We start from the raw sequence: 16,809 nt of genomic DNA, 5'->3' as shown, positions 1-16,809 counted from the left end.
TAACAGACAACAATATGTGAAAATGTTACTGCAACGGAAAAAAAATGCAGATCAAAGGGAATTTCAAGCTTTTCAAGAACAATGGACAGCGCTTTGTGAAGAGTGGCAAATCTCTGTGTCCTTTGTGAGAACACTCTTACTGAAAGAGTGCAATGTTAAAAGCTTTTGCATGTGTAAAGTATAGACAGTGTCTCTGTATGTTGACTTTTTCTTTTGCAATACTTTAAATTGGATTATTATATGGTATTGTAGCCTATAAAATAACTTGTCCTACAGTATATATATCCAACAATGTATGTACAAGACTCTTGTAAAACACATTGTGCGAAAGAATTAATTGATATTGATACTCTCCATGGTTACACAAACAAAAGGTGGTGTCAGAGGTTATATCAGTCTGAATGGAAAGAGCCTCTCTGGAGTATGTATCAGTAAGACACTGAGTTCAAGCAGCAGCCAGGTAAGACTACAGCAGATGTGTATCATTCAGCAGCTGAGCATAAAGCATGTTAGATGAGTGACACCTGCAGGAAAAGGAAACCTGTTTGCAAGAGGGAGTTCTTTTCCTTCCACCAAGAAGGCGCCCTGGAAGACATACTATTCTGTACAGTTGTTGAACACATTCCATTCTGAAGCACAGATGAGCTGTGTATTGGGCAAAGTGTAGTTTAGTTTCTGCCATAAACCCTCAGATGGAGGAGGTGGATAGAAATGCCCAAGCTACAACACCCAGCTCTACTTGGGAGCCTCGTTGACTAACTCCTGAGTAACAGGGCTCTATGCAGCTGATGTTTGAAAAAAATGCTCCTTTGCTACTTGTTATGATCCCCGCTTCCCTGTTGCGTAGACCACGCTGAATTAGGCAACCTACCGGATCACTAATTCACCACCACACCACCATCTCATTATACACTGAAGCACAGTCTTCCCTGACCTCCTCGCTCGGAGTCCATGTGAGCTTTATTATTGCTTTTCGCTTGTTCTCGTTTACACCTCTTCGGCTTGGAACTGCTTGTCCCTGTTGGACCTGCGGTCTCTGGATTGCGGAAAGTACACTCCTCGGTTTCAGACTCCTGGCTTTCTGCTTTGAACGACGGCTCCTGGATCCCGGCTTTGATTTAGGATTTCTGGTGTAGTTTTTTTCGAATTGCGGAAAAGATCGGTTGCAAGATTCTTTTTCAGCTCCCGCGTTTATATTTTGTAATCTAAAATATATTGTAGGGCCCTCGCCCGGTGGTGAGGAGGAAGCACACCTAGGCACTCAGGGTACCGCGAAGCAGGCTGAGAGTTGTAGCCGGGGGGAGTCTGAGGGTCAGCACAATGACCAGCAGCTGACCCTGCTGATGTAAATAGTGTTATAGTAGCTTTAGTGTCCTGTGTAGCTTTATAAGTCTATAGCCTGTAGTTAACGAGTTACCACCCTAAACTGTGTACGTTTTCCGTCGGTCTCCTCATGTGTGCATATATTTTGTGTGGTTTCGATAGCAGAATAAAGCAGTCGCTTTCTCTTCAGTCAAACTTCCTCCTACTGTAAATACTGTAAAAAGGCGCAGTCCTTTGGATGAGACGTAAAGTGAGATCCTGACACTCTGTGGTCATTCTAAATCCCAGGGCATTTCTTGAAAAGAGTAGAGGTGTTACCCCAGTGTCCTGACCAAATTTCCCCCTGGCCCTTACCAATCATGGTCTTCTAATAATTCCCATCTTAGAACTGGCTTTATCACTCTGCTCTCCTCCCAACTGAGACCTGGTATGTGAGGAGTGTACTGGTGCATCATCTAGGTGGGGCTGCACACTGGTGGTTGTGTAGGGGATCCCCATTACTTGTAAAGCACTTTGAGTGAAGTGTCCAGAAATATATTTTTTTATTTATAAGTGTAAGCAAATAGGCTAGGATTTGAATACTGAGATTGACTCGGCATCCTGAATATAGGGTGAGAGACTGTTCCATAAGATAGGGGTCCTGTAACCAAAGGCTTTACAGCCAACTGTTATTTTATTAATTCATAGAATATGAAGATGACCTGCATTCTGTGAACTAAGCAGGCGACTTGGGTGGTATACATTAATAAGTGCCATTAGAAAGACAGGTGTCTGACCTCTGAGAGCCTTGTAAGTACTGTGTAGAAGGATTTTGAAGTCCGCCCTGTACCTGACAGGAAGCCAATGAAGAGAGCTAAGTATGGGGGTTATATGGTTGTACTTTCAGCTCCTAGTAACGATTCTAGCTCCTGCATTCTGAATTCGCTGTAAGGTGTTGAAAGTGCGATATGTGCTCCCTGATAGTAGGGCATTGCAGTAGTCTAACCTGCTGTTACAAGAGCATGTATGAATTTCTCTCTGTCTTGAGTGGAGAGGAACTGCCTTAGTTTTGTGATATTTCTTAACTATAGTAAGCATGTTTTAGATACTGTTTTAACATGAGAGTTAAATGAGAGCCTTGTGTCTAATATGACGCCTAGGTTACGTGCAGAGTCTTTGAGGCAAATTTTTAAATCCTCTGAGTTAAGTTCTGAAGTTATAGTAGTCCTGTCAGTATTGTTGCCTCCAAACAATAGAACGTCAGTTGAGTAACACGTTTTCACACATCCTAATCTTTACTTCATTAATGCAATTAACTAAAGTGATAAGAGAAGAGTTGTCATTTGGTGTAAACAAAATGTATATTTGAGTGTCACCAGAATATGAATGAAAGTTAATATTATGTTTTCATGTTTTCCTTCTCTCGCGGCAGCATGTAAAGAGAGAACAATATTGATCTAACAACCGCTACCTTAAATTGATCAGGTACAATGCCTGATGCAAGGGATGTGTTCATCATACTAATTATAGGTCCTGCCAGTACTTCGAGGGAATCTTTGACTAGCTGAGTGGGGATGGGATCTACCGGGGGGTCTGTACACTAAAAGAATGTATGTAGATGATTCGGGAGCTATTTTAAGGAGCATTGCTTCAAATGTGTGAAAGTCATTAATAGTTTTTAATTCAATTCTCAGAGACTCACTGAAGATGGCTGCTAGGCCACCTCCATGCCCTGAACAAAGAGCTTTCTGTAAAAAACCATTAGGTGAGACTTCAACTAAAGGAATAGTGTCAGTGGGTCGAAACCAGGTTTCTGTTAGTAGGCAGAGGTCAGAGTTGGTGTCAAGAACCATATCATTAACCAGAACTGATTTGTTGCCTAGTGAGCAAACATTTAACAGTGAGCATTTTATGGTAGTTTCATGTTTTAACTGATTTAGGTTTACCTTCCTTTAGGTTTAATTTCCAGTGGAATGGAAATTAAATTGTCAACACAGTAGCCCCTAAAGAAACGTCTGAATTCTAATCTAGGTCTAGTGATAGTTGCAATACTCTGTCTATTCACACTCATAGCTGGTTTTGGATAGTAATGTGATTGATGGGATGCCGTGTGGTAGAGAACCTGGGTCGGTACAGGAGGTGAACTAGAGCTGGGAGTACAGACAGCACGCGATTTAAGATCACATGGCTGAGGCCTGGTTGGTGCTCTTAGTAGTCAAGCAAGCAGCTTCTCTGTTATATTTTGGGATAGAATTAATGATCCCCTCTGGTTAAGGTGGAGACCGTCCCATTTATAAAAGCCATTCCCAAAAAATGTCCCAATTATTAATAAAGGTTATTCTATTGTATGCAACCAGCGATTTAGGGAGTATAGCCTACTATAGGGTATGTCCCCTCTGTATAGGATTGGTAAGGCACCAGACACAACTAAATTCCGAAATGTTTCTTTGTGCTCTTTTGCACATTTATATCATTTGTTCCAGCGTGAACAACCAAGGTGGAAGATTCATTACTGGAAAATGTGTCTAGTTTCGCCTCAATGTCAGAAACTCAGGCCCCAGGAAGGCATTTTACAGAGACCACTGCTTTGTGATGGTTAGGATTTCTAACATTCCTGATTATCAAGTCGCCAATTATGAGCACCTTTTCTGCATCAACAGACGCACTGCCTAAAGCAGAGAACCTATTGTTGAGTCTGACTGGTGACTGGTGTGCAGGGGGTCTAGTCCTTGAGCTCTTAGACCCCTGTCTGCGACCCAGGGCTCACGTGTGGTTGCTGCTGGTGCCGGCGCTGACCTGGAGACAGCTGGGCCAGGAGGGACTGCAGCCACTTCTGAAATGACTGAGTGTTCTGACTGAGCTGAATCTATCCATCCCTCAACCTGGTTAATATCTAATAGTGTGCTAATGCACCCCTCCAAAACGGAATTCTGTCCTACAACTCTACTATAACTAAACGTTTCTGGCATTTAAAATTATCAACACAGTGAAGACGTGAGCTGGACATGCCTTCACGCTCGTGACAAGTCAACGTATTGCTCACAGGCCAGCAGCAACACTCACTAGGTACCACAGAACTCTCTTTTACCAACTTCTTGTACTGGAATACAATCCACCTCTGCTAACTGGCAGAATGGGGAAATGAAAGACGCAAGGAAGTCCTGCACTTCATGAACAGAAGCGACAATTCATTTCTCCTGAGATCTGCACTCTGTACATAGTCTTCTAGTGAATACACAACACCCATAAGTTAAGAGGCTTGAACTCCTTCCTGCTCAGAGTCATGTTCACACAGTAATAACTCGATCTGCCCAGGAGACACAACACTAGAACAATCCGATCTGTGTGACCGAGCCTCAGCACGTCCCTGCCTAGTCCAGTACACAGCTATGACTCTTGAATCCGCAGTGGAAAAAGAAGCTCAGAAGGTGAGATTTTTTCTTCGCTTCGTACTTGAGCTCTTTAAGTCAGTAAAATTGGAACGCGCTCCTGACTGCCGAATGTTACGTCACAATCCTGCTGCCACTACGTGACACATGCGCATAATCAGTGATTACAATCATTAATATTATTAATTGATTGAAAGTTATTATACAACTTAGTATTCTTCCTGCTCTCCCCACAAGCAAATGGTTCTCTTATTTCCAGTGTCAGTTGGAAAGTGTGTGAAGACACAGAGCAGCGCTTCTTCTTTATGACATGACCTCAGACATGCGTCTCCCCACGATCACTTCAGACTGCAGCTTCCTCCCACTTTCCACAGACCTGCTGCTTTGTCTTTCACGCTACACCATCACCGTGGCTTTTCCTGATCATAAAAATCTCCAACCAAACCAAACCAAGACAATTCATGTTCATTTGCTGCACCGATTGTATGAAAGAATGATCTAGATTTGCAACAGACAGATCTGTCTGCTATACAGTGCATTATAATGTTCCTACTTGATTCCCTCACACAGAGACCTCGTGCTCTCAACAATCTGTAAAAGCAAATCGCACTTTCAGAGCAGCTCGACTCCCAGCACACTGCAGCAGGGCGGCGGTGTGAGAAATCCCTGTGGGCCAGGAGAGCCAGAGACCTGCCGCTGTGCCACAGGAGGTCAGCGGACTGATGGGTGGACAGACTCGTCGGTTTGGGCTGAAGCTGAATCACCTGAGCTCTCCTGCGCCCCTCTGTCTCTCTCCTGCACTTCACTGCTCTGTATTCTGTACTTCTGTGTGAAACAGCTTGTTTCCAGCTTCTCCTGTCTGAACACTTGCAGACTGAAGACAGAAAAGCGCTTCATACACTTCAGTGTTGGTTCAGCACCATTCATACATTCTGGAATGAAAACCAGCTTCTGTACACGTTGTGTAATTTATTTAAACACAAAGTTGTGTGTGGAGGAGAGAGAGAGGTGTGCTGTCTGGTCCAGAATGAGCTGGGGCGCCCAGGTGTCTCTGCAGTGGCTGGGGAGGGGCGCCCCGACTCCAGAGTGCTGCTCAGGGCCGGGTGAAGAGCCCCATGGCTTCAGCAGCCCTCTCCCGCACCTGCGGCTCTGGGTCCTTCAGCAGGACCCTCAGATCTGCGGGAGGAAAGAGACGAGGCTGTTACTCGGGGTCCTGCAGCCCTGCTCAGCTCCTGACACACAGCTGCAGTGCTGATCCAGCTCTTGCCCAGCAGGTGTGAGTTAGGAGACACTGTGCAGAGCAGCAGGTCTGGACCTCATGCAGTGGGGTTAAAGAAGGAGTGTGAGATCCTTTCTGTGTGACATCTGTGTTCTCTTCACTGTCAGAAGGAACAGTAGTCAAAAATGTCAAACTATGAAGCTGGAAGAAACGGCCACACTGTAATTCACAGACCGCACAAGTCTCTAAAAAGAATAAAATAAAGCAGAGCTACTACAGATGTGCAATTCCACAAAAACCTGCTAAACAGGCCAACTATACATTTTTCATCTCCATGCTCTGAACTTCTCAAAACTTTGTACACTGGGTATCTATGGTGTGAGAGGCTACAGCCAGAATTTCTGGTTAAACAGACTCTAAAATACTAAATACTAACCCACTGAAGCTAAGCAGGTGTGAGCCTGGCCAGTAACTGGATGGGAGACCTCCTGGGAAAAACTAAGGTTGCTGCTGGAAGAGGTGTTAGTGGGGCCAGCAGGGGGCGCTCACCCTGAGGTCCATGTAGGTCCTAATGCCCCAGTATAGTGACGGGGACACTATACTGTAAACAGGTGCCGTCCTTAAGATGAGACGTCAAACCGAGGTCCTGACTCTCTGTGGTCATAAAAAAAACCAGGGTGTTTCTCGAAAAGAGTAGGGGTGTAACCCCAGCGCCCTGGCCAAATTTCCCATTGGCCCTTACCAATCGTGGCCTCCTAATAATCCCCATCTATGAATTGGCTTTATCACCCTGCTCTCCTCCCCACTGATAGCTGATGTGTGGTGAGCGTTCTGGCGCACTATGGCTGCCGTCGCATCATCCAGGTGGGGCTGCACATTGGTGGTGGTGGAGGGGATCCCCATTACCTGTAAAGCGCTTTCAGTGGAGTGTCCAGAAAAGTGCTATATAAGTGTAAGCAATTATTATTATTAATTATTATATACTGTACAAGAACAACTGGTCAACATACTGGACACAAAACACAAGCATCGTTACCTCGCTGAGCTCTTCTCAGAGCGAAACAAGAGCAGAGTCTCCTCTGCAGCTGCTGCACTTGGAGGCCTGAAACACAGAGGGGTTGAACAGCAGAGCTCCTGCACACACAGCACCACACAGGATACTGCACCAGCGCACACTGCCAACACTCTGAATGGAGAGCAGCTCATGGAAATGTGTTTCCTGGTGACATTGGTAAGTCTGATTAACCTGCCTCATTACTGACAGAAAAATGCATTTCAAACACTAGACAGAAAAAGGCTGAAAGTGGTGCCCAGTGTCCTGCTGCCGAAATGAGACTACTGTAGCTAGACATACTAGAGCCTTCTTACTAGAGGCCTTTTACTAGTGTGACATATCAGAGCCTGAGTCCTTTGAGAAAACCCCAGTGATCAAACACCTTCAGACTCAAACCTGTTTCAAGGGAAACCTACAGAGTAGCGTTTTAATGCTTGAATTCCCATCCCGGCAATACCCTCATCACTAACCACAGCACAACTCACTTTTACCAGTGGAGCATCATCTCTACACTGAGCCTCAATCACTCTTCTCATTGTCACTGAGCTCTTACCAATGAAGATGGCAGCACTTTCCCGAACCCAGGCCCTTCTGCTCTGTGCACCCTGGAGTGCAAGCCTCTGGGCCAGGCTGAACTGCCCACTCGTTATCTGGACACAGGGAATATTGCAGGGCAGTGTGAGACAGCACACTACTACTGTACAGGAGCCCCCATGTGAGAGACAGCCCTCCATTACACATAAACACCTCTAATCCATCTAATGAGAGTGTATGAACTCATCAGCACTACTGTGATTATAATCTGGATATAAACTGCTACTCACTGTAATTAGTGCTCAGTGTAAGCCTGGTTTAGCACAAATATATTTCCTAAATCTGACACAAGTCTTTGTGTGTTTGTGTCCCAAAAGCAGGGTGTGCTCCCCTCTCTCACCAGCAGCCCAGAAGCCAGCCCCAGGAGAACCTCACTCACCAGGATCCTGCACATCTCCTTCATGGACAGCACACATTCCAGGGTGAAGTGCTGTAGGACTGTCCAGCAGGCCTGGGGAAATCCACATTGTCAAAACCAGTTTATCTTGAAACAGAGCCCAAATTAAACAGAAACTACACAAATGTCACAAAATAGAAGCCAGCCCTGAAACCCTTTGACACATCCTTGATAGTAACCCTCTGAATGTTTAGATTTACAGGCTACAAGTTCGTACTGACTGTAGGGTTTTTTTTCTTCGCCAATTGCAAAGCTGGTCAAACACTGGATAGGTGACAAGTATCAATATCAAAGAAGGACGTGAGAAGACCCATAGTCCCACAGGCTCAGCCCAGCCAGCGGCAGCTCTGTGTCTTTACCTGGATGACCTCTGGGCTGGGGTCAGTCAGGTTCAGCAGCACGCTGACCAGGGAGCTGTGGACCTCTTTGTTGAGCCGGGCTTTCTCAGAGCCCAGCCTGACCAGCTGCCCCAGCAGAACCACTGTGACTCTGCGGACCTCCGGGCTCTCCTGTAACACAGACACAGGACAAGAGGGAAACTTTACACACAGACACGCACAAACTGTCACCACTTATTTTCTCCTCTCAGGGCTGGAGTCTGACCCCACTGTAGCTCAGTAGCTCAAAGAACAAACACTGTAATCATGGATATCCAATTGATTACAATTACAAACGTTATATTTAAATTTAATAGACAAAAACAAATGACACAATATTTGAATAAAGAACATCTTAAAAAACTTACACTTTCCAAGCAGGGCCTGGCTCTACAGTACACAAAGGGCACCAGTGCTTTGGCTTGACTCTTGTCCGCGATGGACAGGACAGTGATCAAGCCCAGTAGAGCCCGCAGAACAACTGGCTCAGCTGGGGTCTCCTGCTCTGTCAGGGCTGAGCTCTGAGCTGCCAGCTGCTCCTCTGTGTGTCTGTGGATCTGAAGACAGGAGGACACCAGTCGGCCTTCATTCCCAGTACTGCTGGGACAAGGGTTACACTGAGGGAGGGTCATGCTGGTCGCTGCTGGTCAGCAGAAGGGACAGCTAAAATTGACGTGCTAGCCAGCCACATCTGAAGATAATTGTCCACCACGCCTGCCTCAGGAGGTTCAAGCTACACAAGCCCTTGGTCTGGCAGCGCTCAGGAACTCGGCCAAAAGTCTCAAGCTTCTCCCTGTCTTCCGACTTTGCTCCTCGGATACTGGCCCCTAGCTTCACCCTGCCTTTGTTGTCTAGATCACCCTCTTGTGCTTGTGTGCTGTGTCTGTCTGTTTACAGACTGTGCTTATTACCATCAGCTCTGAGTTTGGAGTTTGCTGTGTGCTGAGCCTCTGTGTTCACCCAGCTTTGATCTGGCCTGTTCTGGACGTGGCTTTGGGCTGCTGGTCTGCACCACGCTTTTCTGTGCTCACCAGCCTGTCCCTGTGCTGCAAACAGGGAGCTGTTTGTTCACACAGCCGCTTGCCTGTTTGCTGGTGTCTCTCTGCCTGCTCTTGGGCAGCGACATATTACAGGGAGACAGTACCTCCGTGCTGTAGCTGTCAGCTGTCTGACTATCTGTCCTCTGCTCAGTTAGAAACACCAGCAGATTGGCTCTATAGTCACTTACATCCAGTTCTGGATCATCCACCTTCATCTCCCTCATCAGGCCGAGATGATCAGCCAGGTCCTTCACGGTCTCCGAGACCACCTGGCTGGTACTGAGGACCTGCCACACCTCCGAGAGTGAGCTGTAAAATACATCCCCAGCTGTCAGTGCAGGGCTCTGCATTCAAACTCATTCTCAGAGCTAAAATACACAAACACTGACGCCACAACACAGTGCTGTTGTTGTGATGCTTTTATCATTGCAAAGAGCTTCTCACTGTTAGAATTGTGCTCTACCTCTCAGAGGGAGAAATGAGGGTCACTAGGGACTGGATGGTCTGTCTGAGGTCCTGTGCAGCCAGATATAATATCCCCTCCCTCAAACTCTCTTCCAAGCTGTCATCCAGAGTATAACTACTGCCGAAGAATTGCAGCAGGTCAAGAGCCTACAGGGAACAAGAACAGCAGGTCAATCTCAGACAGATCACATGAGCTCTGTTACACTGACTGTTGAAGTTGTCCACTACTGCCCCTTTGTTGCAGTTCTCAGTGCTGTCTTCAGAGACAGGACACAGGATCATGTCACTAGGTGTGAACAAAGGAGTCATTTTTCTGAATACTTCTGGAGCAGTGTTTCCAAAAAGCTAAAAACACAACTGTATTGATCAATAGCAAAACAGTTTCCCGTCCAATCACTTCTCAAAAACTATCTGTTCTCCGATTCACAGTGACAGGATACAGCTTGTCCAGAGCATCCGTGTGGGAAAACAGCAGACAGGCGACTGCGTCAGACACACTGACCATCATTGTCGCCAGGAGCTCGGCCTTGGCAGGGAAGCTGGGAGCTCCGGAGGGACTGGCGCTGCGCACTGCCTGTGCCATCATGCCCACACTGCGGCACAGGCTCAGTCTGACATTGGGCTCCTGCAGGGGGACACACAGCAGCTCACTCACTGACAGCCCAGACGCCACCTCACCTCCACCAGCCCTGGACTCTGATGGACACTCACAGCCTGGACAGCCTTGGACACTGTATCCCTGTGTCCTCCTCCCCAGAACAATCCAATCAGGTTGAAGTATAATTAACAATGTCTACCCAGACACTGCAGGAAAGTAGCAGAACAAATAAGGAAGAACTTTTGCCTGAGAGTTGATACGAATACCTCCCTGCGTTAGAGAAGCACATTAAAGAATGTATCAGTGGTTGAATACACTCTTCAGACAGGAGCTGTGAGGTTCACTCTGTCAGGTCTCTTGTTCTTAAAGGAGGACATGTTGCCTACCTTCGTGGTGACATGGTGTCTCAGTCTCTCCATAAAGTCAGTGTCCATTCTCTGCAGTAGATCCTCTGCAGGTGCTTTAAGTGCAACGTGCCCATAGCACAGAATCAGGGCACAGGTGAAATCACTCTGCAGTAACAAGCATGACAATCCAGATCAAGGTGCTGAAACTTGTAGGTAGAAGCTGACATTAAGAGCAGCTTCTGTTTGTCTGTCAGGACTCTGATGCAGTACACCTACCCTAGAGCCCTGCTCATTGCAGGGGAAGGCTGGGTCAGTCAGCTGGGTCTCCAGTCTCTTCAGCACAGACAGCACCACATCCAGGTGCACACTGGCACACAGCCCCATCAGCACTGCCAGATCCTGGGACACCAGACAGGCATCAGAGCACTCTTACAACACCCACAAGGGCATCATGCACACTCTCTCATGGACTGCTGTTCTAATGCCATGATAAAATGAGCCGAGTCATCAATATCTTTCAACTGAATGAATAATGGCTTCAGCAGTCAGATACACGGCACTTCTGTGTTGCCATGAGCTGTGGAGAGGGGTAGATCACAGCACTGAGCTGCTGTCATTGATGAGGCTCCTGAGGGCTTCACTACTGTAACGTCTCTCTGTGCAGGTGAGCGGGCTGCTGTCCCCATTACCTGGGCGTGGACCATGGTCAGCAGCTGCTCCAGCTGGGATTCCAGCACTGGTCTGGCCTTCGGCACTGCTGCCCCCACAAGCACACTCAGACTCTGAAAGAAGAGCACGTTGGAGTCAATCTGGAGAGGCACTGCTGCTTCATCAAGAGGCCTCACTCTCTCAGTGTATGCAATAACACATTAGCATTAGGATTTTGGTAGTTTGATCACACACAAAAATCTGACAGAGCAGGATAACGCCTCCCCTGGACTCTACCCCTGGCAGATCCATCTTGTTCACACCCTTCCACAATCACATGGGGCACCACAGACCATAATCCTCTTCTGCACTGGGCCTCACCAGCACATCACTGGAGCTTGTGGACAAAGGGACACTGGGAAAGTGCTACTAGTGATTGTTTCGATCTACAATTTAAGGAATCAAAATCCATTTTCTAAAAGAAACGGACCTCGCAATCCACAACCTGTACACCTAAAGGCCCATTGTCGGTCACAGCCCTACCTTGTTGATTCTGGAGTAGCTGATGTCCAGCTCAGCTGCATACAGTGGCTGGAAGGCCTGTAAAACTGCTGGCAGCTCACTCTGAAACTTCTCCTCAGGGAGCAGGCAGCACATAGCTGCCAGGGCCAAGACAATGGCCTCCGTCACCTTCAGACAAAACACAAACACCATCATCCTCAAGGAAAGGATACAGTCACAGGAAAGCAAACTTGTCTAAAACCGCAGACAGTTAGAACAGCTTTAAGCAATGAATAAAACCTGCTTCATAAGTACACCCTATTCAACTTTGCTTACTGTGATCTGAACCCTAGACCCTGATACCCTTCCCTAATACCTGCATGGACACATCTTTTCTTGGCATTCAAGTCCATTCTTTCCTCCAGAACATCTGAGAATTCAGGATGATTAATAAGATGTCAAATAACCTACACTGGATTAAAGATCCCATACCTTTGGCTCAGAAGATGGCAGCCATCTGTGCACTACATCAAAACTTATGATGACCTGGCTTGAACAGTCCTGAACACACTGCCCGGGACCCTGGAATTTTGCCCAGCTCTCATACAGGCCTTCCAATGCTGACAACACAAGAGAGGAACAGCCTGCTACACTCCTCAGCTACATCAAAGCAGTCCTGTAGCTCAGTGGGAAGCGGTCTGAACAGGCCTTATCAGTGGATTGCCAGTGGAACCAAGCATTGATAACAACTGTCCCCCTAAATGAGACAGCTTGCACACTTACCAAAAGCCATCATTGCCTTCATTTTATTAGTCACAGCAAGGGGAAGAACAGGCACCAGCAGGTCCAGCAGTCTCACTATATCCCTTGCTATGTCACGACCTTCAAAGAAAACACATTTCACACTGGGTAGGGACCAAGGCTCATGATAACACTAGAGAGTCAGAAGCGGCATGAGTAACAAACACTGAGCCTTCATAATAAGCTCATGTATCAGGGCTTGAATGGACAGATACGAGCAGTATCATGAAGTTTGAAATACAACACAGTAAAAAATCTGGAATATATCTGTGCAGATCACACCCCATTAGCAGCACAGAACTTACTGCAGTTGCGGGAGATATCTCCTACAGCATTCAGCAGCGTGTGGTGAGGGAGCACTCCGGGCTGGAAGAAGGACAGTACCATATCCATGGTACTGTCGTAGTGGTCTCTCACCACACAAATGACTATGTTGCTGGCTGGCTGTTGCCAGTCAGGCAGCCATTTCTGAAACAACAGTAAAAAGAGATCAGAGCGACTTGGGAGTCGATAGTATTGGAGTTGAAGCTGCAGCTTGGATCAAGCCAATGAGCACACAAGTTAACATACAACGATTTGTTACCATTAGATGTAACAATGTGTGCTACAGGCAAGGAAACAGACCACAGCACTGCAGCAAGACAACAGTTCGATAGATTGAAATTAAAGGGATTTACATACCGGTGACATCGTCATCTCATTCAAGGCCATCGAGACGGTGCTCTTGGCCAAGGACTCATCCAGATGCTGCGCAGATGTTTTGCGCAGCAGCTTCTCCACTGCCTGGAGGACAGCAGAGCGATGGGCAGTTGTCACCTAGAGCAGGGAAGAACCAAAGCCAGGGGTGAGACTGCTGCTCTCATCACAGCACCAAGAGTGTCTGTTCAAAGGCTTCTCCTTCAGGGCCAGTCAGCCTGGCCAACGGGCACTGAGGGTGAAACAGCAGAACCACCCCAGCTCACCACACGAGGGAGTGGAAACACACAGAGAAACCCCAGCCTTCCACTCAAGCACATCTGTCAAGATGACAACACGTTAGGGCTTACATTCTGACTTATAGTTGTAAGAAAAAGCAGAGACAGTATCTTGGAGCACACTGGGCTCCTGATTAGTGCGTTTGCAACGACTATGTCAGGAGGTGTGTAGGGAGCTCCTTCATGTTACCTGGGGGCTCTCGAGGAATCCCAGGATAACTGGCAGTGTCCCCTTGGTGTTCCTCTGCAGGAGGGAGAGCAGCTCTTCTATCAGGAGCTTCCCAGATTCCTCATCAGAGCTGCTCATTCCCTCCAGAACAGCCAGGACCTCATCTACAGCAGACAAACAGACAGGGGAAACACTGGTGTCGCCGCAGCACAGACTTCTAGGGAGAAAACTCTTAAACTGACCTGTTGTCTGAGGGACCTAAAACCCTGCTGACACATGTCTGAGAATTATAGAGATCAAAATGATTTTTGATGCACAGCCCGTAAAAGCTGGGACTCTTTCACCCCAGAGAGGAATACAGATCTGCTCTAAGGGCAGGAGGCTTCAGAGTGCAGGGTTTTGTTTTCGTGGTCCTGAATAACAGCTGCAGCCACTGACACTTCTGAACCCTGAAGAGCCCACAAACAGAGCTGCTCTGTGGGTCACATCAGTCCTGTTAGCAGCTGCTCCTCCGCAAACAGAGGATCTCAGTGTTGAAGAAGAATCAGGCAGCAGCTCTGCTCCCAGGTGGAGAACCTCCTTCTGCTGCTCTAAGGGGATTAGAGCCTCTAATTCAGCGTCTCTCACACCCAGTCAAAAGGACTTGGACAGATCTTCATCAATATACATTTGCTTTTCCCAAAGTTACAATTAAATGTAAATGAAAGAATAATTGCAGTACATCACTCAGACACAGCTCATTTCATAACCACTGTGAGTTACTCATTTTCAACACTTTCAATGGTTTCATACCTTACATGGATGTTAGTCTTCTTAAAAATACTCTCATACTAAATTATTTTATATCTTATTATTTTAGCTTATATCTTGTTTATTTTTGCTCAAATCATTATTAGTTGAAAAGATGAGGAGACTGCTGTTGCTTTCCCTGCCTCGAGCTGAGGAGACCTGCAGGGTGACATCGAAGAGCCCCTCAGGTCAGTCAGCCCAGGGATGGAGTCCCAGTGGAAAGGGAAGCCAGGAGTCAGTGTGTGGGGGGACTGGCTTCAGGGGGCACTGGTCTAGATCCAGCTGTGTCATACCTGGCCCGGGGCACTGGCAGCCTGTGCGCTGCACACAGGAGGAGAGCCACTTCACCCTGCTGGGCTCACAGCTGCACTCCTTCGGGCTCATCTTGGACCTGTCAGTCAGCCAGTAGAACAGCACAGTGAAGCAGGGAGCTGGGTGGCTCTTTTCACACACTGGGAGTCAAGGTACTGCTGACAGGACAACAGCAGACCCACTAGACACCACAGAACTCTCTCTAACCAGCTGGTCCTACTGGAATACAACCCAACAGGCTGAAGGGCAGACACAGGATATTGAGAACACAAGCAAATTCTTCACATCAGTGAAAGCAGAGACAGGAACAGAAGCAGCAATGAATTCCTGTTCAGATCTGCACTCTGGGCTTTAATAAAACTCCAGCAGGTTAAGAGCTTTTAACCCCCTCTCACTGAACACCGTGTTAACACAATAACCGCTCGATCTGCCCAGGAGAAACAGGTCAAGAACAATCGGATCCGCGATACGGAGCCTCGGCAGGTCCCTACCTCGTCCGTAAACCACCAGGATCTTCAGTGAAAAGACAGAGAATATTGACAAGCCGTGTCGAGCTGAAGTGTTTTCTTCGCTACGAGCATCAGCGCTGAGCGACTCAGCAGCACCGGAGCGCTTTCCCGGACCGCAATTGTTGCGTCACAATCCCGATGTGTCGACGTCACGCTCACGTTTAATAAGTCATTATAATCACTATATTTAATTATAAAATTACAATTTTATATGCTTTCTGATTTTTCCCAACTCTACCAACAGAAGCACTAATTGTCTGATTTCCAAAGTGTCAGCCGGAAAGTTTCAGAAAACACGGAGCGGAGCGTCTTGCTCACGATATGACGTCAGACACCCCTTCCTCCCTCCATCCAGACTCGCCTCTCCCTCCTCTCTCACACGACTCGCTCATCAGGGCTTCTACTGTCACTCCAGTCTCCTGCCAGACCTCTCCCAGACACAGCCTGCTCATTAGTCCTCCTGTGACCCAGACTCGCCCTGCAGATCTGCTCTCCGGCTCCTCCTCATGGTCACTCCGCTCGCTCACGCACAGACCTTGTGCTCTAACCAGTCCGCAGCGACACATCTGGTCTTGAAGCAGCTCGTCTTGCAGCGCCCTGCAGCAGCGCCACGGTGTGTGAAGCCCTGCGGCCGGGAGCAGCAGAGACCCGTCGCTGGGCCGCAGGAGGTCCGAGACTGACGGTCCTGCAGACCCGCTGGTTCTCATAGCGGCGGAGCGGGGCTGCAGGTCTGCCCTCGGCTCTTCTCCGCAGTGACAGGAGGCAGAGAGAGCCGCGCCTCAGGAGCCCCACACGCCTCCACAGGGATCAGCCGCAGGGAGACGATCGCTCCTCCGACACACAGCCGCTCACAAATAACGGCTGCGCTCCTCTCGCGCCCTCAGCGGAGCGGGCAGCCGCGAGCCGGAGCCGGAGGAGGCGGAGACGCCGAGCGCGCGGCCCTGCGACTCAGCCAATCAGAAGCCGTGATAAGCAGGGGGCGGGGCCTGAATGAAGAACATGAATACAGTAGGAATATGTTAGATTATTAATATAATAATAAAACAGATGGATATGAAAATAGTTGTCAGATACACCATGAGCTGGAGCCATTTCTGTGTGAAACAGCTTGTTTCCTGTCTTCATGACAACTTGTCCACGACATTCTGGATGAAATGAAAAAGAACTGAAGTTGAAACGGTTTTTTCCTCATTTGACTGAAACCCAAATGGCTGGAGGTTTAACAGCAGGATATGCAACATGTGTTTCTTCCAAGTGGTCATTTTCCTTCTGCTTCTAAAACCAACTGAACTCTGAGAATTTTTGTTTTCAGTACATTCATTTC

At 47.7% G+C, this 16,809-nt stretch overlaps 1 protein-coding gene across 7 annotated transcripts; it reads right to left on the bottom strand.

Moving 5' to 3' along the window:
• Positions 1-5,645: 5,645 nt before the first annotated feature.
• On the bottom strand, positions 5,646-16,399 carry LOC138225319 (uncharacterized). Of its 7 annotated transcripts, none has more exons than XM_069185145.1 (20): positions 15,468-16,398; positions 14,958-15,055; positions 13,897-14,039; positions 13,414-13,548; positions 13,038-13,200; positions 12,715-12,813; positions 12,424-12,551; positions 11,974-12,120; positions 11,472-11,564; positions 11,059-11,181; positions 10,822-10,947; positions 10,340-10,462; positions 9,836-9,984; positions 9,561-9,681; positions 8,701-8,889; positions 8,315-8,464; positions 7,938-8,009; positions 7,518-7,614; positions 6,947-7,012; positions 5,646-5,867 (listed from the first exon to the last, which is right to left on the bottom strand). In XM_069185145.1, the coding sequence occupies exons 2-20, from the start codon at positions 15,046-15,048 to the stop codon at positions 5,785-5,787; spliced, it is 2,298 nt and encodes a 765-aa protein (XP_069041246.1). In that variant the 5' UTR covers positions 15,049-15,055; positions 15,468-16,398; the 3' UTR covers positions 5,646-5,784. The 7 variants fall into 7 exon arrangements, with proteins under 7 accessions (XP_069041246.1, XP_069041247.1, XP_069041248.1 ...); XM_069185146.1 differs by having other exon boundaries at positions 5,778-5,867; positions 7,450-7,614; positions 15,468-16,399; XM_069185147.1 differs by lacking the exon at positions 5,646-5,867 and adding an exon at positions 5,893-6,070 and having other exon boundaries at positions 7,450-7,614; positions 15,468-16,399.
• Positions 16,400-16,809: the final 410 nt, after the last annotated feature.

This window comes from Lepisosteus oculatus, chromosome 27 (assembly GCF_040954835.1).
Source record: "Lepisosteus oculatus isolate fLepOcu1 chromosome 27, fLepOcu1.hap2, whole genome shotgun sequence".
In the NCBI taxonomy this organism is placed as follows: Eukaryota; Metazoa; Chordata; class Actinopteri; order Semionotiformes; family Lepisosteidae; genus Lepisosteus; species Lepisosteus oculatus.
This window is presented reverse-complemented; position numbering and strand designations above follow the sequence as displayed.